We start from the raw sequence: 24,067 nt of genomic DNA on the forward strand, positions 1-24,067 counted from the left end.
TGGTCCCCATTTTTTTACATAAATACATTAGGTTAATTCGGGAAAGAATTCAGACCCCTTCACTTTCTCCACATTGTTATGTTAGTCTCATTCTAAAATTGATTAAATCGTTTTTTCCCCCTAAATCAATCTTCACACAATATCCCATAATGACAAAGCAAAAACAGGTTTTAGGCATTTTTGCAAATGTATAATTTATTTAAAAAATAAAATAACACTTTTGCATAACTTGTCAGACCCTTTACTCAGTACATTGTTGAAGCACCTTTGGCAGTGATTACAGCCTCATGTTTCTTGAGTATGACGCTACAAGCTTGGCACACCTGTGTTTGGAGAGTTTCTCCCATTATTCTCTGCAGATCCTCTCAAGCTCTGTCAGGTTGGATGGGGAGCGTCGCTGCACAGCTATTTGCAGGTCTCTCCAGAGATGTTTGATCTGGTTCAAGTCCAAGCTCTGGCTGGCCCACTCAAGGACATTCAGAGACTTGTCCCGAAGCCACTCCTGTGTTGTCTTGGCTGTGTGCTTAGGGTTGTTGCCCTGTTGGAAGGTGAACCATCACCCCAGTCTGAGGTCTTGAGTGCCCTGGAGCAGGTTTTCATCAATGATCTCTCTGTACTTTGCCTCGATCCTAACTAGTCTCCCTGTCGCTGAAAAACATCCCCACAGCATGATGCTGCCACACCCATGCTTTACCGTAGGGATGGTGCCAGGTTTCCTCCAGATGTGATGCTTGGCATTCAGGCAAAAGAGGTCAATCTTGGTTTCATCATACCAGAGAATCTCATTTCCCACGGTCTGAGAGTCTTTAGGCCATCTCCAAGCGGGCTGTCATGTGCCTTTTACTGAGGAGTGGCTTCTGTCTGGCCACTCTACCATAAAGGCCTGATTGGTGGAGTGCTGCAGAGATGGTTGTCCTTCTGGAAGGTCCTCCCATCTTCACTAAGGAACTCTAGAGCTCTGTCAGAGTGACCATCAAGTTCTTGGTCACCTATCTGAACAAGGCCCTTCTCCCCCGATTGTTCAGTTTGGCTGGGCAGTCAGCTCCAGGAAGAGTGGTGGTGGTTCCAAACTTCTTCCATTTTAGAATGATGGAGGCCACTGTGTTCTTGGGGACCTTCAATGCTGCAGAAATTTTTTGGTACCCTTTAACATATCTGTGCCTCGACACAATCCTGTCTCTGAGCTTGACAGACAATTCCTTTGACCTCATGGCTTGGTTTTTGCTGGGACATGCACTGCCAATTGTGGCACCTTATATAGACAGGTGTGTGCCTTTCCAAATCATGTCCAATCAATTGAATTTACCACAGGTGGACTCCAATCAAATGGTAGAAACATCTCAAGGATGATCAATGGAAACAGGATGCACCTGAGCTCAATTTCAAGTCTAATAGGGGCCTGAATACTTATAAGGACTTTTTGTCCTGTATTTTTTTTTTTATACATTTGGAAAAATCTCCCCCCCAAAAAACATTATTCGCTTTGTAGTTATGGGGTATTGTGTGTAGAATGCTGAGGAAATATGTTTATCAATCAATTTTAGATTAAGGCTGTTACGTAACAATATTGTGAAAAGGTAGAGGGGTCTAAATACTTTCTGAAGGCACCGTATGCCGGCAAGCATGCTATGACACCGACATGTATTTCTCTGTCAGATGGCTACTGCGTCTGTTATACAGATATAGACGTTTAGAAGGAGGGTCATTCGTACATTTTCGACCAGAACATTTTGTATAAAGATAAGCTTACGCGGGGTACCGGGCCATGCAACCGAGTCGCCCAATAGCCAATAAGAATGCAAAGATTTCTACTGGGAGACCAATAGTAATGCGGCATTTCCCTGGCGCTCCCAGTCCGACTTGTGTTGAGTGGATCACGGCCTAGGTTGGGATAGCAGCTACTGACGTCTCCACATATCTTAGTCGATCCGGTTCATCTACGTTCGTCAATTTATGTGTCAATTAGAAACGCATGCAACTTGGTTGGTCAATTTGGGGGAGGATTGCGAGTATTTAGGAAAATAACAATTTCCGTGCCATTGAATTAACCAAAATAACAATCAGGAATGGACGAGAAGTGTTTTACGAAGGAAATCGACTTATGGATCGAACAAATCAACGACTGCAAACAGCTGTCAGAGAGCCAAGTAAAAACGCTTTGCGAAAAGGTAAGGTATACGGAAATATAACTTTCCTATAGTAAAATGTTTCAGTGTAACATTCAGGGGATGATACTATACATATTGCGCAGTTAGTCGCTATCAGCACTTGCCAAATAGCTTTTAACATAATCCTGTGTTGTTTCAAGAGCGGTTATTTATATTAGACAACTTTCTCGTGTAGGTCTGTCTAAAATGTTCGTCAGTCTTTCAGAAATAGTAACATGTATGCCTTACAAAATATAGAACTATTCGAATATAGCTGATTGACCCTTCCATTCTTAAAATGGCGCCGATGTAAGTAACATTACATTGCACAACTTCTCATTCTTCTCAGCTGTAAAGCTGGTTTAGCATTTCACTGCAGCAATATGTATGGTTTATTTTGGAGAAGCCAAACCTTTACATTCATTCATAGAAACACGTTTTTGTTTGGCACATTTTTGTTTTAAATGGCAAACGTGTCGGTAGTGGTGGACTAACTTGAAGACCAGCTAAAGAATGCAAGTCACATAATTGGCTTGCATTCTTTACCTGGTTTACTACCAACTCATTAAGACTGTCTGTCTCATTTTAGTTATGGGAGGCCACATACATACTGTATGTGCTGATGGTATGACTGAGTGTCCTGTGGCATAATCATTGCGTTTGTCAAAGACATGTCAAGTATTTTCATTTATTTGTTTGATATAGTCAGACCATACACACTTGAATACAGTTGTAAAACAGACGTACACACATCCTGGATTCCCACCCTGAGTGAACTGAACTGTGGGACACGACAAGAACTAGGTCAGACTTAACTTCCACTTTATCAAGTCACCTAGGGTTTGAGCAGGGATTTAACATCAATCTTCATTGATAATCTTTTCACTTGCCTGTTACACTTATGTATGGTTTTAAATACTTAAAAAAAATAACTAGGTGTGTCTACTCGTACTCGTTTGACTTGTTTACAAACAGGTGATTCCCATTGCCAAATATTCACCACTAGGCTACAAGGTGTCAGTGATCATATTCTATTATCCTGTGGAGTTCAGTCTCAACGAGTGGTTTTGCCATTTACTCAACGGTTTCCAGGTTGTAATCAGTATTCTCACATACCCCTGAACATGTCATTGACCAGCTCTTAAACAGTAGGTATAAGCATAGTAGTGGTGTGGTTTTAGAGCACACATTTGCTCAGTCATGGCTGATGCATCCATCCCCTGTGCATTTTGTTAATGTGTTCAGCAGAATGTGTAGCCAGAGTAAAAATAGCATTGGATGTGATTGATTCTGTGTTGCATCACTACCACATTGTTGCTGGGCTCTATGACTCAATATAACACTGGTGGAATGACATCTTGCTTGTTTCTGTGACTCAATATAACACTGGTGGGATGGCCTCTGTCTTGGGATACAAATTACAGAACGGGGGAAGAGTGATTTACTGATGAACTTCACTTTGTTTATTCTGTGAAATCATTCTAGGCTAAAGGTTTTCTTATAACTATTCAGTGTGAACCTGCTTTCATCTGTGAAGAGCACAGGGCGCCAGTGGCTAATTTGCCAATCTTGGTGTTCTCTGTCAAATGCCAAAAGTCCTGCACGGTGTTGGGCTGTAAGCACCTGTGGACGTCGGGCCCTCATACCACCCTCATGGAGTCTGTTTCTGACCGTTTGCGCAGACACATGCACATTTGTGGCCTGCTGGAGGTAATTTTGCAGGGCTCTGGCAGTGCTCCTCCTTGCACAAAGGTGGAGGTAGCGGTCCTGCTGCTGGGTTGTTGCCCTCGTACGGCCTCCTCCACGTCTCCTGATGTACTGGCATGTCTCCTGGTAGCGCCTCCATGCTCTGGACACTACGCTGACAGACACAGCAAACCTTCTTGCCACAGCTCACATTGATGTGCCATCTTGGATGAGCTGCACTACCTGAGCCACTTGTGTGGGTTGTAGACTCCGTCTCATGCTACCACTAGAGTGAAAGCACCGCCAGCAATCAAAAGTGACCAAAACATCAGCCAGGAAGCATAGGAACTGAGAAGTGGTCTGTGGTCACCACCTTTAGAACCACTCCTTTATTGGGGGTGTCTTGCTAATTGCCTATAATTTCCACCTGTTGTCTATTCCATTTGCACAACAGCATGTGAAATGTATTGTCAATCAGTGTTGCTTCCTAAGTGGACAGTTTGATTTCACAGAACTTTGATTGACTTGGAGTTACATTGTGTTTAAGTGTTCCCTTTATTTAAAAAAAAATATATAGGACAAAACACATCCCAACACTACATAAAGAGAGGCCTAAGACGACTACACATGGCAGCAGCACAACATGGTAGCAGCACAAAACATGGTACAAACATTAAAGGCCACAGACAACAGCACAAAGGGCAAGAAGGTAGAAACGTAAGTATATCATGCAAAGTGTCCATGATTTGAGTCTGAATGAAGAGTGAGTTAAAACAGTCCAGTTAGAGTTTTTTATTTAAATAAATAAAAAATCCACCTTTATTTAACCAGGTAGGCTAGTTGAGAACAAGTTCTCATTTACAACTGCGACCTGGCCAAGATAAAGCATAGCAGTGTGAACAGACAACAATAGAGTTACACATGGAGTAAACAAGTCAATAACACAGAAAGAAAGAGTCTATATACATTGTTGGCAAAAGGCATGAGTAGGTAGTTGAATAATTTACAATTTTGCAGATAAACACGAGTGATAAATGATCAGATGGTCATGTGCCGGTAAAGATACTGGTGAGCAGAAAAGTAAATAAATAAAAACAGTATGGGGATGAGGTAGATTGGGTGGGCTATTTACAGATGGACTATGTACAGCTGCAGCGATCGGTTAGCTGCTCAGATAGCAGATGTTTAAAGCTAGTAAGGGAGATAAGTCTCCAACTTCAGTGATTTTTGCAATTCGTTCCAGTCACAGGCAGCAGAGAACTGGAAGGAAAGGCGGCCAAATGAGGTGTTGGCTTTAGGGATGATCAGTGAGATACACCTGCTGGAGCTCGTGCTTCAGGTGGGTGTTGCCATAGTGACCAGAGAACTGCAATAAGGCTGTAGATGACCTGGAGCCAGTGGGTCTGGCGACGAATATGTAGCGAGGGCCAGCCGACTAGAGCATACAGGTCGCAGTGGTGGGTGGTATAAGGGGCTTTAGTAACAAAACAGATGGCACTGTGAAACTGCATCCAGTTTGCCGTGTAGAGTATTGGAAGCTGTTTTGTTGCAGCTCGTTCATCGCTAGCTGCAGCAAACTGAAAAGGGGAGTGACCCAGGGATGTGTGCTTTAGGAACCTTAAACAGAATGTGACTGGCAGAACAGGTATTGTATGTGGAGGATGAGGGCTGCAGTAGATATCTCAGATAGGGGGGAGTGAGGCTTAAGAGGGTTTTATAAATAAGCATCAACCACTGGGGCTTCCGACGGGTATACAGAGATGACTAGTTTTAGAGGTGTATAGAGTGCAGTGAGGTGTCCTATAAGGAGTGTTGGTGGCAAATCTGATGGCTTACTGGTATAGAACATCTAGCCCCTCAAGAGCACCCTTACCTGCTGATTTGATAAATTATGTCCCCGTAATCTAGTATGGGTAGTATGGTCATCTGAATCAGGGTTAGTTTGGCAGCTGTGGTGAAAGCGTTTACGATAGAGGAACCCAAGTCTATGTAACTTTACCCTGCAGCTTTGATATGTTCTGAGAGAAGGACCATGTACTGTCTAGCCATACTCCCATGTACTTGTATGAGGTGACTACCTCAAGCTCTAAACCCTTAGAAGTAGTAATCACACCTGTGGGTAGAGGGGCATTCTTCTTACCAAACCACATGATCTTAGTTTTGGAGGTGTTCAGAACAAGGTAAAGGGCAGATTAAGCTTGTTGGACATTAAGAAAGCTTTGTTGTAGAGCATTTAACACATCCGGAGGGGCCACCAGTATAAGACTGTATCATCTGCATATAAATGGATTAGAGCGCTTCCTACTGCCTGAGCTATGTTGAGGTAAATTAAGAGCGTGGGCATAAAAATGAGCCTTGGGGTACTCCCTTGGTGACAGGCAGTGGCTGAGATGTTCTGACTTTATACACTGCACTCTTTGGGAGGGGTAGTTAGCAAACCAGGCCAAAGACCCTTCAGAGACCCCAATACTCCTTAGCCGACCCACAAGAATGGAATGGTCTACCGTATTAAAAGCTTAGGGCAAGTCAATAAAAATAGCAGCACCACATTGCTTTGACTAGAGCGCAATGCTAACATAATTTAGGAACTTTTTAAGTTTGCCTTGACACATCCATAACCTGAGTGAAACCCAGATTGCGTACCACAGAATACTATAGACATCAAGAAAGCCAGTTGATTATTGACAAGTATTTCCAACACTTGATAAACAGGGAAAATTGAAATGGGCCAAAAACAGTTAGGATCAGCTTGATCTCCCCCTTTTTTAAATAAAGGACCCCCATGGCTGCCTTCCAAGTAATGGGAACCTCCCCAGAGAGGTGCGACAGGCTTGGCGACAATAAGGTCAGCAACCTTAATGAAGGGTCTAAACCATCTGACCCAGATGTTTTTGGGGGTCAAGTTTAAGGATCTCATTTAGCACTTCGGACTCAGTGACTGCCTGCCAGGAGAAACTTTGTAGTGTGGCAGAGGAAAAAGAGGGAGGAGCATCATGGCTAGTTGCATTAGAAGGGGTGGGAGATGAGGAAATATTGGACGGGCAATGCAGCATGGCTGAAGCGCATAGGAATCCTGACTTAATGAAGTGGTGATTAAAGAGCTCAGCCATGTGCTCCTTGTCAGTAACAACCACATCAACATTTAAGGGACATGGGCAGCTGTGAGGAGGGTTTATTCTCCAGGGCTTTAACTGTTTTCCATAACCAAGATTCCTTGTAGAAAATCCCAGTTAGCTACCTAACGTTGCTAGCAAGTCTCTGTTCAGTTTTTTTCCCCACATGGAAAAGGTCATTAGCTAGCTATATTTCTTTATTTCCGGCGTATGGTACTTTACGACATGTAACTATCTGACTTTAATTAGTGTGCCACCTAGTGTCATATTTTTGCTCAATTACTATTCTATTTTTAGTTGTTTTTTATTTTTACTACTCTTTGTATTCACTTTTTGTATTGTCAAAAGGTGAACCTGTAAGTAAGCATTTCATTGCTCTGTGTATGACGAATTAACAAACTTGAGGTTTTTAGCTGATGCCAGCAAGGCATATCTTTAGGTGCTGTTATGAGGGGTGAGGCATTTACGTCATCCATTCAATATAGACATGTCGAGATCAGTTGTTTTAGGTTACTGATGAAAGATCTGTCTTCTGAGGTTATACCATATTGTAAGCTGTATTGACTCTGTTATATACTATGTTTACCAATGTTCTAAGTTCCACTGACCTACAATAGTTTGTCGGGTTCTGGTTCTTATCTGATTCTTTTAATTTGTAATTGCCACTCAAATTAATTTGGAAAAATATCAGGTTTGTTTCATATGCCTTGGTCGCTCTGTTTCTCTCCTCAATCTGCCAGTGTCTCTCCCCTGCTTTCTCAGGGCGTTGCTGCCTGGAGCAGAGATCTCTCGTTCATCTCTGACCCACACACAGTGACACAGCCCTGCTCTACTCTATGCCTGCTACTCTCCAAATGGGATTCATGCTCTAAAAGCTCCTTATACCACTCAACCCCCAGTGTAGTTCTGCCAACAATTTATTATCCCAGCCAGACACCTCAAGGAGCATCTCTACTGATAAAAAAAAAAGAGTATTTTCTGTCCCTTGAGTGGTCTGGAGGCGGGTCTAGGCATATGTTTCCACTTTGTTTAACCTAGAACTTTTTTCAAAGACTAACACTGATGCTTTTTGAGGGGGGGGGGGGGGGGGGATTGCATTGGCAACAAATATAGCTCTGCATGCAATCAGGTGCATTCTATAACAGTAGTGGACTTTTCTGCTATAATATTATTTGCTTTGCCCCAGCAGGCCTTATTGTTCTTCTTAGAGTGGGCCTTATTGTTCTTCTTAGAGCTTCACTTCACAGTCCACTGGTTTCTAGGAACTGCTTTGCCATTCAACTAGCTTGCCAAATGTCATTGGTCTATTTATTTTCTTAGGGAGGATATGGGTGGGAAGGGAGGCTCTCAAACATTTTGCAATGTAGCCTACAACATAGACTTATGTTTGTTTTTGTCCAGGGTAAGGAAAACTTTGCCTAATTGTGTGGTTTTGTCCAGGCGAAGGAAATTTTGACCAAGGAATCCAACGTGCAGGAGGTCCGATGTCCTGTTACAGTGTGTGGAGACGTCCACGGCCAGTTCCACGACCTCATGGAGCTCTTCAGAATCGGAGGAAAGTCTCCAGACACAAACTACCTGTTCATGGGAGACTACGTTGACCGAGGCTACTACTCTGTAGAAACTGTCACACTACTTGTAGCACTTAAGGCAAGTATTGTTATCGTACACTTGGAATTTTTGAATGACCATTCATATTTGAACCTGCCCTTCGAGAGTGCTCAATGATCATTTACACCGGGCTTTGTGATGCTAAAGTAATATAATGCTCAGACACTCATTCAGAATGCTCTAGTAGGCTATTCATTGAACAGTGCTGTTTAGTAATCCCCTATATTTTGAACATTGATCACAGGTTAGGTACCGTGAACGCATCACAATCCTTCGGGGGAACCACGAAAGCAGACAGATCACACAGGTGTACGGCTTCTATGACGAGTGCTTAAGGAAATACGGCAATGCAAACGTATGGAAATACTTCACAGACCTCTTCGATTACCTTCCTCTCACGGCCTTGGTAGATACTCAGGTAAGAGGTGTTAATGTTTTAACTATCCTATGTATTTGTTATGATGGGGCTATCACTCTGTTATTAGTGTGCCTGTGCAGGAGTCTCGTGGTTGAACCTGGTCTGAGGAATGGCAACCATGTATTGTGCTAATACGGTTGAGTAAACGTTGGTAAACTAGGTCCTTGTTGTCATTTTGAGGTTTCACACATATAATCCATATGAGGTTGAATCTGCAGTGCTTTAACTGTTGTATGCTGTAAATAAAAATTAACTTAAGGGTATGTATCTTATGTCTCAGTCAACTGTTACGCAGAGTCAGAACCAATATTTAAATTATCATGTGACATGTTCTGTTTTCTTTCCCTTCTAAGATATTCTGTCTTCACGGAGGCCTGTCTCCGTCCATAGACACGTTGGATCACATCCGAGCGCTGGACCGTTTGCAGGAAGTGCCACACGAGGTACATGGCTCAACAACCCTGCTTCTGAGCATACTCTAGCATACTCTGCTGTCTCATTGCTGCTAGTTAGAAGTAACTTTTAGGTACAGGTCTAGGATAAGTTTGTCTGCTCCTAAGTTTAACTTCAACCATTTTGTCAAAACAACACAACTGAACATATAGACTTTCGATCCTACTCTGTTATTGCCTCACCCGCTCTGTGACCTTATTCACCATATAGATCTTTATCCATATCTTTATTACTATGCTGCTTCCACAGGGCCCCATGTGTGACCTGCTGTGGTCAGACCCAGATGACCGTGGGGGCTGGGGCATCTCCCCCAGGGGGGCCGGCTACACCTTTGGCCAGGATATATCCGAGACATTTAACCATGCCAACCGCCTTACCCTGGTCTCCAGAGCTCACCAGCTGGTTATGGAGGTAAGCGGTCTGTCGCTGGTTCGCCATGCTTGAAATCTGAAAGGTGATCATAAAGTGAAATATGAAAGCATTAAGTTAGCCACCTCATTCAGGTTGATGCACATGTACTATAAAATATTATGTCTGTAGGACTGTCTCAGATTTCTGATTCACAACTACACTGTCCTACTGTTTTTCTTATATTTTTTTCTATAGGGTTACAACTGGTGCCATGAGCGAAACGTGGTAACTATATTCAGTGCACCAAATTACTGTTACCGTTGTGGTAACCAGGCATCTATCATGGAACTCGACGACACCCTGAAATACTCCTTGTAAGCATATTGATTACCGTTCCATGAATGGCAAACTGTCCTCAGTTTGTTGCTCTACCAGCAAGGTCCTCTAGTTCTGGAGGAGGAAGTAAAAGAGCATCTGTTAAATGACCTAAATGTAATGATCCATCAACTATCAACAGGATTTTAGATTAAAAACGAGATGTTTGTTTGTTTTCCAGCCTGCAGTTTGACCCTGCGCCTCGTAGAGGGGAACCCCATGTCACCCGTCGCACCCCGGACTACTTCCTGTAAAACCTCACTACTTGTACAGGATTGCCATGATTTATGAAAGTACCTAAAGCATCCAAACCCATGGGAGAGGGGGCCAGGGTTGGGCGACACAGCAAAACATCAATGTACATAATTGTGTTCACACCACTATTTAAGCATTCACAAAACATCTGTACATGGACCAAAAAGTGTTACAAAATTCTCCAAGGACTCCAGTTCCTTACTCCTCTAGCTCTACTCCCCCGTTTCCATTCTCAAGGTTAGTGTAACGGATGTGAAACGGCTAGCTTAGGTAGCGGGGCGTGCTAAATAGCGTTTCAATCGGTGACGTCACTTTGAGTCCTTGAAGTAGTAGTTCCCCTTGCTCTGCATGGGCTTTTGTGGAGTGATGGGTAACGATGCTTCGTGGGTGACTGTTGTTGATGTGTGCAGAGGGTCTCTGGTTTGCGCCCGGGTATGGGCGAGGGGATGGTCTAAATTTATACTGTTAGCACAGTAACCAAGTTTTGTTAATTGAAACATTTTCAATCCAATGCACCGATGCTGATCAGTTTTTTTTTTTTTTTAAACCTGTTTGCACTTAAAAAAAAGGTTTAATGTCCAATGGAGATGTTATCTATCAAATCACCAGGCAGGTCAAAACTCCATCCCGCCAAAACAGGCTGAAATTTTAGGCGCCCTTACACTAAAAAGGGCATTATCATTTATTACAACCTCAGTGTGGAAATGTATATAAAGCACAGGAAAATCACATTTGACTGGAATGGGCTTTTGTGTTTTTACAAGTCAGATGGCTGTTAAACTCTCGTCTTAAAAAAATTAATAAATTGTCACCATGTTTTTGCTGGGTTAAACATATGCCCTTCCAATTGTGTGTGGCAGACAGATCAAGAAATTCCATTGGAAACAGTCACACACTAAATCATAATCATGAGGAGTGAGTTTGTATTGAGGGATCCTGTTGAATAAAGAAATAAGTTGCTCCTTGACTTGTTACTCCTTAACTTGTGCCATGTTTACTCAATTGATTTTATGGCTTCATCTGACAATGCTGATGGACTTGATGACGAATGATTCTGTTATCCAAGTGATGGCAAAATATGCTGACAAAACAAACTGATTGTTGGTGAAAAAGAGCTTCCATGGATGCTGAGGATATTTTGTTTCTTCATTACGTCCCTTCTCATTTTCACATAGCTAAGCAATAACTGCACTGATTATTTTAATAGTACTGTAGGGATAATTACTTCGGATCCAACAACCAGGAAACCACTGCTAATTTCCCAAACGTGTAATTGTTGATAGGTGTCGAAGGTAACATGGAAATACAAAACAAGAGTGCCATCTATTGGCAGGACTCGAAGTTACAACCCGGAATGTGTGTCAAGGTAAAGATTTGGAGCTACATGCGATAGATGGAAAGCAGTGGTGGAAAAAGTAGCTTATCACTTGAGAAAATGACTCAAGTGAAAGTCACTCAGTAAAAAAAAAATGTGGCCTTTAAATATAGGTAAGTATATGTTTCAAATCGTTTATATTAAGCAAACCAGACGGCACTAATTTCTTATTTTTGTTTAAATTTACGGCTAGCCTGGGGCGATCTCACGCTCAGACAATTATAAAAGAAAAAGCATGTGTTTAGTGAGTCCGCCAGATCAGAGGCAGTAGGGATGACTAGGGATGTTTTCTTGATAAAATGAAAACATTTTAACATTTTACAATTTTCCTGTCATGCTACGCATTCAAAATGTAACGAGTACTTTTGGGTGTCAGGAAAAAATTACCTTATTTTCTTTAGGTATATAATGTAAAAGTGCTGTAAGGTACTTACTATTAAAATAAGGTTCCAAAAAAGGGTAAGCCAACAATCACTGACATGGGGTTCAAAAAATATATTAACGTATTTTCTACTTGGCAAACAATAGGACTGCACAAAGAGTGAAACAATTACGCTGATTTGTTTTATTACGCTGGAACCATTGACAGCTTACAGCATTATAGAGTAACATGCGCAGATATAATTTTATAAATTTTGGACGCAAAAATGTACTGAAATTTAACGTTACAGGATATTAACATAGCATAAAATAGATACTGGGTGAAATTCTGTTTTAATGTAGCTAAATGGGGAAAATCACTCCTAATGTACAGGCATATCACAAGACTACTTATTTGCTTCCCCACATTTGACAAAGCGAAAGCTTAGCTGGCTGGCCGTCTAATATAGGTCCACTGGCTGCCTGTGCTTCGGTCTGGCCCCGTTGACGTTTAAAAATTTGAATTATCTGAATTTGCTTTAAAACGTTCATCGTAAGTAACGGCCATTTACATATATGTCTTTGTGAAATAATGGGTGTTTTGAATGTATTATTCGTATGTCTAGCTAAATGGAAATGGGTTGAATATGGTTGCTAGTAAGACGGGGCCTTGCTGACAACGCTGAGTTAGCTAGCAGCGTTAGCTTCGTTTCCTGGCTGTCGTTCGCAGTAACAGTTAGTTACTGTTACCAAAAAGTATTATTGTTAAATGTAACGCTAGCTAGCGTTGAGTCAATCTTATTTCAGCATTGGACTGCTTCAGACTCCCTTTTTTGTTGACAGTTGCCCAGACAGTATCGTTAGCTGGAATCGAGGTTTGCTCATGTAATATTCAACCTATACTAATGGTAGCTAGTAACTTAGTGCGTGAACTGGTAGTTAGCGAATTAGCTTGCTACCGTTAGCTAGCTAACCTGTGTACCATAACATGTTTTAAAATCTTACATGGCAAGTGTTTCGGTAACGTTAGGTACCTACTGGCGTTAAGATACTTCGCTAGTTAGCGAACGTTAACGTTAGTAGCTGACAGCATCCACGGAAATGGCCTTCTAGCTAACATTAGCTAGACACCTTAACTAATGTCGCTAACGTCAGCTAACTGTTAGGTACTTGGTTTGTTAGCCAAGTAGGTCTCTGTGTCACCTAGCGATATAACATGTACTTTATGGCCCCCGATATTAGTCATCACTCTGCTAGGTAACGTTTAAGCCTGAAGCTGACAACCGTTTTCCTGTTATTTTACAGATGCCAACAATTAAACTGCAAAGTTCAGATGGAGAGATCTTTGAGGTGGATGTGGAAATAGCAAAGCAGTCTGTGACTATAAAGACAATGCTGGAAGGTATGTAGCTAGCTATGCACTCTGTAGTTATGCGTTTGTAACATGAGGTTGAACATCATTGACGTAGCATACATAGCTATCAGTAGTTCAGACGGTAAAATACATTTATCAAAACTGTCTTGCAGCATATGTGTGCACTTGTCTAATGGTTGTCTTTGACAGATTTGGGTATGGATGATGAAGGAGATGATGATCCAGTCCCCCTCCCGAATGTGAATGCGGCTATCCTCAAGAAGGTAAGTGGAGTGGACACGCTGTCACACATCCCATATTTGGTGCAATGGACTGAGGGACAGGTAAACTGTGTGGAGATGGCCATGGAGAACCTTAGTAAAGTGCCTGCTCCCAACCAGAGCTTGCTTTATAATCAATAATTCCATTCTCTGTTGTATTGTACATTCATTCTATCCATAGTGGTACAATTCAGTTGAACCCAAACCAGGCTTGGCTTTTCTCCTAGAAGTGCAACATTTTGGCACAATTAGAAACCGATAAAAGTTAAACTTGTAGACAGAAGGATTGTCTCAAACCTGTAACAGAGATCCTTACCTATGTGGGAGGCACTGTGAGAGTCCACGCTTCAGACTCCAACTGAGAGACAAGCTGCTTTGTTCAGCAACTGTATCCATGTAATTAATGGATCTAATTTTGTTTGGGGGAATTACATTTTGTTTGGGGAAATGTGTTTGCATAGTTAGACAACTTACATGTCCTGCCTGGCTTGTGGTGAAACCTGAAGTTCAAGTAAAATGTAAAACCAATCTTGATGGCTGTCAGTTTGGTGCTTACACCTGTAGAATAGCATTTCTATCTCTGACAGAAGCATGAAGCTCCAAACACTTTCCTTTGTGCTCTGTGACCTCCTTCCTCGACTTAGGCCTTTTGAAACGGGACTGAATGGAAGAAGGACGCATGGCATGTCTGACTGTTGATTCGCTCAGTGTGCTTGGACTAGTTGTTGTTCACTTTCCTCCCTACAGGTGATCCAGTGGTGCACCCACCACAAAGATGATCCCCCTCCACCCGAGGATGACGAGAACAAGGAGAAAAGGACGGATGACATACCCGTCTGGGACCAGGAGTTCCTCAAAGTGGACCAAGGGACCCTCTTCGAACTTATTCTAGTGCGTACATACCGCCTCCCACTCACAGGTAGCCTAGCGGTTAAGAGTGTTGGGCCAGTAACCAAGAAGTTGCTGGTTGGAATCCCCGAGCCGGCAAGGTGGAAAAATCTGCTGTTCTGCCCTTGAGCAAGGCAGTTAACCCCCAACCACAACTGCTCCCCGGTGCCCGATGATGTCGATTAAGGCAGCCCCCCACACTTCTGATTCAGAGCGGTTGGGTTAAATGCGGACGACACATTTCGGTTGAATGTATTCGTTTGTGCAACTGACTAGATAACCCCTTTCCCACTCACAGAAAGAGTTTGACACCTGCCCACTTACGAGGTAGTGTCTCAGATCTTGAATTTAATTTAGGCAATGGTTAGCTCGCTGAACATACTGTTGTACAGCACTAGTAAAGTGCTTTGAGTGACAAGTAGGTGCTTAATAACATGTTGTAATTAGAGGGCCTATAATTACTAAAGGGTCTTACACACAGGGAGTCAATAACACCGGCGACGCCGCCCAGTTTATAAAGCATCAAACTCTGGTGGTACAAGTAGTAGCTGTTATGATACCTCTGGATTATCCCAAAAAACAACCCAGAAAAAGGCATCCAGACCCTGCTTATTTGATTGGTCAATGAGGGGAGGCAAAAGTAACATTTTTTTATATATTTTTTTTTTACCTTGAGTCCAATAAATTCCCTATGTGGGCGGCAGGTGAAGCCCCTACCTGTGGTAGTGTCAAGGTGCTTATCTGCCGCTGGCTTTGCATTGAAACATGGAGGTGGCTGCGTTTTCTTTTCCTATCTATATGCAGCTCAGGAAGTCCGGTATGTGTGTATTACATGAAACAAGCACACTTAATGCAGTGGTTATTTTGCAGGAATTGTGCAAAACATTTTTGTAGTGCTGGGGGCTTTTAGGAACTGTGACAAGTATATCGTTTGAGCAGCAGGTTTGACCCATCTCCTGAAACCTGTTTACATAGCCTAAGCTTAGGGCTGAAATAGTTCACGTGGAAGCCAGGCATGTCAAAGCATTTGCAGTTGCTTTCATTCATCCTCATTCTCTTTTAATTGTATCTTATTTTATGTTTAGGCTGCAAACTATTTAGACATCAAAGGACTGCTAGATGTCACCTGCAAGACGGTGGCCAACATGATCAAAGGAAAGACCCCAGAGGAGATCAGGAAGACGTTCAACATCAAAAATGACTTCACAGAGGAAGAGGAAGCCCAGGTAATAAGACCTTCTGTGGTTCTCAGGACTCCTCCCAAATGGCACTCTATTCTCTACCAGTGGTTCCCAAACTTTTTATAGTCTCGTACCCCTTCAAACATTCAACCTCCAGCTGCGTACCTCCTCTAGCACCAGGGTCAGCGCACTCTCAAATGTTTTTTGCTGTCATTGTAAGCCTGCCATACACACACACTATACGATACATTTTTTAAACATAACGAGTGTGAGTTTGTCACAACCCGGCTTGTGGGAAGTGACAAAAGAGCTCTTATAGGACCAGGGCACAAATAACAAAATAATCAATCATTTTGCTCTTTATTTAACCATCTTACATATAAAACCTTATTTGTTCATCGAAAATTGTGAATAACTCACCACAGGTTAATGAGAAGGGTGTGCTTGAAAGGATGCACTTAACTCTGCAATGTTGGGTTGTATTGGAGAGAGTCTGTCTTAAATAATTTTCCACACAATCTGTGCCTTGATGTTTTGATGCTAGCGAGGGCCGAGAATCCGCTCTCACATAGGTACGTGGTTGCAAAGGGCATCAGTGTCTTAACAGCGTGATTAGTCAAGGCAAGACACTGAGCGCAGCCCTATCCAGAAGTCTGGCACTGGCTTCTGATTTAAATTATATTTTTTACTGAACCGCTTGTTGCAATTTCGATGGGGCTCTGTGGACTGGAGGCAGGGCATGAAAGGGATAACGAATCCAGTTGTTTGGGTCATTCGATTTGGGAAAGTACTTGCGTTATTGCGTACCCAAGTCACTCAGGTGCTTCGCTTTATCGCATTTGACATTGTCCGTAAGCTTGAGTTCATTTGCACACAAAAATCATATAATTATGGAAAGCCCTGTGTGTTGTCCTTGTTAATGCAGACAGAAAAGAGCTCCAATTTTGTCCCGCACATTGAATATAGTTGCAGAGTCCCTATAATCCTAGATTCAGATCATTCAGACGAGAAAAAACATCACCCAGATAGGCCAGTCGTGTGAGAAACTCATCATGCAAGCGTTCAGACTAGTTGAAATTATGGTCAGTAAAACATTTTTTTAACCTCATCTCTTAATCTCTCAATTAAAAAAGATGTGTCAATACTTTGCCTCTTGATAACCAGCACACTTCTGTATGTTGTAAAAGTGTTACATGGTCGCTGCCCATATCATTGCATGATGCAGAAAATACACGAGAGTTCAGGGGCCTTGCTTTATCAAAGGTAACCATTTTCACTGTAGTGTCTAAAACTTCTTTCAGGCTGTCAGGCATTCCCTTGGCAGCAAGAGCCTCTCGGTGGATGCTGCCGAGTACCCAAGTGGAGCAACTGCTTGCACGCCACTCCACTATGACTCCCTGTCATGGCTTTTGCGCCATCAGTACAGATACCAACACATCTTGACCACCAAAGTCCATTTGATGTCACAAAGCTGTCTAGGTCTTAAAAAATATCCTCTCATGTTGTCCTGGTTTCCAGAAGAGGATATCTTCCTTAATTGAACCCCCCCATAAACATACCGGACATACAGTTGAGGTCGGAAGTTTACATAAACCTTAACCAAATACATTTAAACTCAAGTTCTTCACAGTTCTTGACATTTAATCCTCGTAAAAATTCCCTGTCTTAGGTTAGTTAGGATCAACACTTTATTTTAAGAATGTGAAATGTTGGAATAATAGTAGAGTGATTTATTTCTTACATCACATTCCCAGTGGGTCAGAAGTTTACGTCCACCCAATTTAGTATTTGCTAGCATTGCCTTTAAATTGTTTTGTGAATTTTGGCCCTTTCCTCTTGACAGAGCTGGTGTAAACTGGGTCAGGTTTGTAGGCCTCCTTGCTCGCACATGCTTTTTCAGTTCTGCCCACATTTTCTATAGGCTTGAGGTCAGGGCTTTGATGGCCACTCCAATACCTTGACTTTGTTTTCCTTAAGCCATTTTGCCACAACTTTGGAAGTATGCTTGAGGTCATTGTCCATTTGGAAGACCCATTTGCGACCAAGCTTTAACTTCCTGACATGTCTTGATGTTGCTTCAATATATCCACAACTTTCCTACCTCATGATGCCATCTATTTTGTGAAGTGCACCAGTCCCTCCTGCAGCAAGCACCCCCACAACATGTTGCTGCCACCCCCGTGCTTCACTGTTGGGATGGTGTTCTTTGGCTTGCAAGCATCCCCCTTTTTCTTCCAAACATAACAATGGTCATTATGGCCAAACAGTTCTATTTTTGTTTCATCAGACCAGAGGACATTTCTCCAAAAAGTACGATCTTCGTCCCCATTTGCAGTTGCAAACCGTAGTCTGGCTTTTTTATGGCGGTTTTGGAGCAGTGGCTTCTTCCTTGCTGAGCGGCCTTTCAGGTTATGTTGATATTGTACCCGTTTCCTCCAGCATCTTCACAAGGTCCTTTTGCTGTTGTTCTGGGATTGATTTCCACTTTTCGCACCAAATTACGTTCATCTCTAGGAGACAGAATGCGAGAGTCTCCTTCCTGAGCGGTATGACGGCGGCGTGGTCCCATGGTGTTTATACTTGCGTACTATTGTTTGTACAGATGAACGTGGTACCTTCAGGCATTTGGAAATTGCTCCCACGGATGAACCAGACTTGTAGAGGTCCACAATTTTTTTCTGAGTTCTTGGCTGATTTCTTTAGATTTTTCCCATGATGTCAAGCAAAGAGGCACTGAGTTTGAAGGTAGGCCTTGAAATACATCCACAGGTACACCTCCAATTGACTCAAATGATGTCAATTAGCCTATCAAAAGCTTCTAAAGCCATAACATAATTTAAAAGCACAGTCAACTTAGTGTATGTAGTACACTTCTGGCCCACTGGAATAGTGATAGTGAATTATAAGTGGAATAATCTGTCTGTAAACAATTGTTGGAAAAATTACTTGTCATGCACAAAGTAGATGTCCTAACTGACTTTCCAACTACTATAGTTTGTTAACCAAAAATTTGTGGAGTGGTTGAAAAACAAGTTTTAATGACTCCAACCTAAGTGTATGTAAACTTCTGATTTCAACTGTACAGTCATGGCCAAAAGTTTTGAATGACACAAATATTAATTTTCACAAAGTCTGCTGCCTCAGTTTGTATGATTGCAATTATACTCCCGAATGTTATGAAGATTGATCAGATGAATTGCAATTAATTGCAAAGTCCCTATTTGTCATGCAAACTAAATGAATCCCCCCAAAAAACATTTCCACTGCATTTCAGCCCTGACACCACAAAAAGACCAGCTGACATGTCAGTGATTCTCTCGTTAACACAGGTGTGAGTGTTGACGAAAACAAGGCTGGAGATCACTCTGTCATGCTGATTGAGTTTGAATAACAGGCTGGAAGCTTCAAAAGGAGGGTGGTGCTTGGAATCATTATTCTTCCTCTGTCAACCATGGTTACCTGCAAGGAAACACGTGCTGTCATCATTGCTTTGCACAAAAAGGGCTTCACAGGCAAGGATATTGCTGCCAGTAAGATTGCACCTAAATTAACCATTTATTGGATCATGAAGAACTTCATGGAGAGTGGTTCAATTGTTGTGAAGAAGGCTTCAGGGTGCCCAAGAAAGTCCAGCAAACCTTTGGAGGATGGCCTGGTGTCAAGAAGGGCACCAAAGAAGCCACTTCTCTCCAGGAAAAACATCAGGGACAGACTGATATTCTGCAAAAGGTACAGGGATTGGACTGTTGAGGACTGGGGTAAAGTCATTTTCTCTGAATCCCCTTTCCGATTGTTTGGGGCATCTGGAAAAAAGCTTGTCCGGAGAAGACAAGGTGAGCGCTACCATCAGTGCTGTGTCATGCCAACAGTAAAGCATCCTGAGACCATGTGTGGGGTTGCTTCTCAGCCAAGGGAGTGGGCTCACTCAAAATTTTGCCTGAGAACACAGCCATGAATAAAAAATGATACCAACACATCCTCAGAGAGCAACTTCTCCCCAACCATCCAGGAACAGTTTGGTGATGAACAATGCCTTTTCCAGCACGGAGCATCTTGCCATACGGTAAAATTATAACTTAGTGGCTCGGGGAACAAAAATTTGATATTTTGGGTTCATGGCTAGGATACTCCCCACACTTTAATCCCATTGAGAACTTGTGGTCAATCCTCAAGAGCCGGGTGGACGAACAAAACCCCACAAATTCTGACAAACTCCAAGCATTGATTATGCAAGAATGGGCTGCCATCAGTCAGGATGTGGCCCATAAGTTAATTGACAGCATGCCAGGGCGGATTGCAGAGTTCTTGAAAGAGAAGGGTCAACACTGCAAATATTGACTCTTTGCATCTACTTCATGTAATTGTCAATCAAAGCCTTTGACACTTATGAAATGCTTGTAATTATACTTCAGTATTCCATAGTAACATCTGACAACAATTTCTAAAGACACTGAAGCAGCAAACTTTGAAAATTAATATTTGTGTAATTCTCAAAACTTTTGGCCACGACTGTAGATCAGGAGCTGTGCCAGGCCCGCCACGTCTGACACATCCAGCTGTAACGCATATAATTCACTGGCTTGTATGCGAAGTAGTAATTGTTTCAAAACATCTCCTGCCATGTCACTGATGAGTTGTGAAACAGTGTTGTTTGATGAAGGAATTGTCTGTATAGTTTTTTGGGGCCATTTCCTCCAGCATTGTTCCAGCCATATCTGCGGTAGCAGGAAGAATGAAGTCCTCCAATAGTATGGGGCTTGCCTGTCCTAGCCACTCGGTAGCTCACTATATAAGACGTTTCTAGCCCCTTCTAATGAATGGTATCTGTTGCTTTTATACATGTTTTACAACTCGGAAGTAGTCTTTATCCTCACTCAAACTCATGTGGCTTCATTTTTTATAAATGGTATGCTTTGTTTATGAATTTCTGCGCAAGAGTGGAGGTTTCCAGTGAGAGAGTAACAGTTAATGGGGTTTGGATGGTAATTAATTGACTAGGCTACCTGTATTTGACATTGTGCTGTTATTTCACTGAACACTAGATGGTTAAATTTTTATTTTTGGCAGTGAAACGAGGCTACTCAGGCGAGAACCACATGTATAGCCCTGTTGGAAAATATAAATGTACTGTTTGAAAATGTGAAGTATTCATTTTAAAATATATATAATTTGCGTACCCCAGTTTGGAAATACCTTTTCTATACTATTCTAGTCTATACAGTGCCTTACTTTTGATTTGACCAGAGCCCGTAGTGCACTATAAAAGGAATAGGGTGCCATTTGGGTCATAACCTCAGTCCTGAACACAGAGCTCTTATGATATTATGCATCTGACTGATGTGACACTCTGTGTTGCCTTTCCATTGTCTCCCCCCTCAGGTACGCAAGGAGAACCAGTGGTGTGAAGAGAAATAGTGTTGGAAGACTCCTCTAACACACTGAAAGGATTGTTCCAGTAATTGGTTGCACTGCGTTGTTCATACTTGTTAATATTACATTTAGTCTATTAGAGTGACAGACCTCCCCCCGTGTACTCATAGCATGACCATTTCCATTGCTTGTGTGGTGCGAAATAATATTTCATGTTTTTACACATTTTACTTCACTTTATATTCACTGTTCTGGGTTTTCTTTCCAATTTCTAGAGTAGCTGCACTGCTCTCCCTGTTTTCAATTGCTATAGTATTTTTTTAATGAACATGTTTACATCTTTTTGTTGAGTCAACTGAAATGATGGCTCAATACTGAATTTTGTAATCGCAGCCTCTTCTGTGTCGGTGTTTTAACGTCATCTTAGGGAGACGAGCGTTAATAGGACATTTGAAGTGGGGGTAAATGTGTGAAATGTCCTGTGGACTGGAAATACTTGTTGAAGTGTGTGTGTGTGCTGTCTTTCACACAACTTATGGTATTTACCTATTTGGATTGGAATCTTTAATCAGTTCTGCTCTGAAAATGACATTTAGGATTACTATTCAATTCCAGGAGTAAGTAAATTAATTAAAAGAATGTCTGTCTGCTGTTTGTGATTGCTTGTTCATCTGATGTGAAATAGTAAGGAGACTGATCCAGATTTTCAAAATACTTTAATACACAAAACAAAAATGAGTATTACATCGAGAGCAGAAGTCGTTCAGTCTGTTCAAATACAGAAGGTGGACTGTTTAGTACACAACTTTTTCCTGTGGTCATTTTTTTGATATGAGCTGTGTGGTAGCTTTAGCATCTTATGGATTATCAGCCTATAGTATCGCCAATGGGAGCAGTTTAATGCTTGCAAGCAGTAAATTAACCATTGTTTTTTCACATGTATTTTTGGTACACTTAGGTGGAACATGCACAAACTGAAAATGACATCTGTGGTAACTTCAAGGAAAGGCAAAGCTAATGCAAAACTTATCCACAAAATGTGTTTTCTCTGAGAAGGAAAACGTAAAAAAAACATGTATTGCTTCAGAAATGGTTGAGGGACTAAACAGAACTTTTAAAAACCCTTTACATAACATATAAAAGTTTATTTATAGAGGGAATTCAACATTTATAAAACTTTCCAACACAATGAAATATGGTACCCATTTGGTCTTTAGGTTAAAGAATAGCAGAAGGTTCATTCGCTGTGAGGCAGGCCAGAGACTACTGAATGTATTGTCCCCCTTGATGAAATCTATCTGGCGTTGTCTACATCCGTACATTAGTCCTGCGATATCTGACACCACTGGCTTGATTTTTGCAGAACCTGGGTGAATGATGCGTCTTGCCATAGAGATCTGGCATTTACAAAATGACAGATTGGCCCAAGGGGGCCACTATAGTAATGAACTAAATTTCTAAACTTTAAACAAGCATATGTCCTGTCCCGTTTGAGCCACAGTCATTACTTTTAAACATTTTCTTTTTTACATATATGCATCTCCTTATGAGCAACACGTTTCCCATTAGAACCTATAAGCTCGGTCCATTACATACAGCGAAGGATAATTATTACTTTAAAAAAAAAAATGTATACACAGAAAATATGTTCTAATTGTTGTCACTATCTGGGGGGGGGCACTGAATCATTCGTGGGGGTGACATGTTTACTGTTGCCTTGTTTTTTTGTTATATAACTGCATCCATATGAACAAACACCAAGAATGTTGTAATTCTGTGTGAGAAACCTACATCAAAATAATGTATCTCAAGAATTTAACTGACAAGCAGGAAGTGCCTAAAACAAATGAATATAACATAGAGATGATTCTCTCCAAGGGGAGACAATAACATGTTTCCTCAGCGAAAAAATATATAATTTCTATCTTATACCACATTGTTAATCAATATAAATACTATATGTTGGAAAAGGTTCCTTTGACACATCTGAATGTAAGTCTTATGAAAAGGAGGAGCACAGTACTCTGTAAAAATCTTTGGAAAAGGAATCAATTTGACTTGAGGCAGTTTGAATAGAAGCAATCATCCCTGTACATACAGTACTGCCTTCTGTACAGCAATGTGAAAATGACATGAGCACTTAATAAATCAGTCATGTGTCAGTCAGTTATATTGATGTGAATGTCATCCTTGATCCTCTCCCAGACTCGTTGGCTCCCTTGTTGTTTGGGGATATTTGTGGTGAAGGTCTGTCTCCAGTGTGTTGCTTCCCACTCCAGGTCTGGTCCTGATTGGGTTGGGTTGTGTCTGTGTGTTGGAATGGTGGGAGGCAGTGTGAGAGGGGACGGGGCAGGTGAGGCTGCTGGCTAGTGAGACTTGGGCAGGGTACAGTCATGATGATGATGGATATTGTCGTGCTGTTGGGATGATTCTATTAAAGCTTTGAAAGACAGTTCTGTGGTTGTGGATTTTGAGAGGATAAGAGGTGTGTGTTTGCTGGGCATGAGGTGCAGGGGGTTGTGCAAGGGGGAAGCAGGCTGAGGGGGGATGCCGTCAACGGGGGAGAGGGGCGAGTCTATAGCGCTTCCATCGGAAGAAGTGGGGCTGGTGCACCATCCTCCTTGAAGGTATCGAATGCACTTCTTTTTCCTCCTAGGAACAGTCAAGAGAGTTATCTGTGAATAAAGCGTGGATGCAAAGTGTCACCAGAATGAACTTTTTACTGTTTTCAACATGATTGAATTGAGTTTTCGGTCAAGCCGAGAGATATTTAACTGCAAATCCATTGAATACCATTGAATATGTATAGATCATTCAATGCCATTTCCTTGATTTTTGTGGTTGTTGTA

General features: G+C 41.9%; 3 protein-coding genes across 15 annotated transcripts in view; 2 read left to right on the forward strand and 1 right to left on the reverse strand.

The window, feature by feature from the left end:
- Window positions 1-1,430: 1,430 nt before the first annotated feature.
- On the forward strand, window positions 1,431-11,376 carry LOC109872962 (serine/threonine-protein phosphatase 2A catalytic subunit alpha isoform-like). 2 transcript variants are annotated; one of them, XM_020464399.2, is made up of 7 exons: window positions 1,431-2,168; window positions 8,387-8,596; window positions 8,802-8,975; window positions 9,329-9,418; window positions 9,678-9,839; window positions 10,035-10,153; window positions 10,336-11,376. In XM_020464399.2, exons 1-7 carry the CDS (start codon window positions 2,067-2,069, stop codon window positions 10,406-10,408), a joined length of 930 nt encoding a protein of 309 aa, XP_020319988.1. In that variant the 5' UTR covers window positions 1,431-2,066; the 3' UTR covers window positions 10,409-11,376. The 2 variants fall into 2 exon arrangements, with proteins under 2 accessions (XP_020319988.1, XP_020319989.1); XM_020464400.2 differs by having other exon boundaries at window positions 10,035-10,064.
- Window positions 11,377-12,505: 1,129 nt separating this feature from the next.
- LOC109873360 (S-phase kinase-associated protein 1) lies at window positions 12,506-23,388 on the forward strand. Its single transcript, XM_020465011.2, has 6 exons — window positions 12,506-12,697; window positions 13,450-13,546; window positions 13,709-13,782; window positions 14,527-14,670; window positions 15,753-15,893; window positions 21,228-23,388. Exons 2-6 carry the CDS (start codon window positions 13,450-13,452, stop codon window positions 21,261-21,263), a joined length of 492 nt encoding a protein of 163 aa, XP_020320600.1. The 5' UTR covers window positions 12,506-12,697; the 3' UTR covers window positions 21,264-23,388.
- The window catches only part of LOC109873359 (transcription factor 7-like 2), a 63,096-nt gene continuing 60,946 nt past the window's right edge, over window positions 21,918-24,067 (reverse strand). For 4 of the 12 annotated variants that reach the window (XM_031807577.1, XM_031807576.1, XM_031807574.1 and 1 more), the window contains one exon: window positions 21,918-23,870. In XM_031807577.1, coding sequence (XP_031663437.1) covers window positions 23,585-23,870 — 286 coding nt within the window. In that variant the 3' untranslated portion in view covers window positions 21,918-23,584. Of the gene's footprint in view, window positions 23,894-24,067 lie in introns of all 12 variants that reach the window. The other 8 variants (XM_031807578.1, XM_031807584.1, XM_031807580.1 and 5 more) reach the window with 5 other exon arrangements.

Source organism: Oncorhynchus kisutch, linkage group LG28 (genome assembly GCF_002021735.2).
Source record: "Oncorhynchus kisutch isolate 150728-3 linkage group LG28, Okis_V2, whole genome shotgun sequence".
NCBI lineage: Eukaryota > Metazoa > Chordata > Actinopteri > Salmoniformes > Salmonidae > Oncorhynchus > Oncorhynchus kisutch.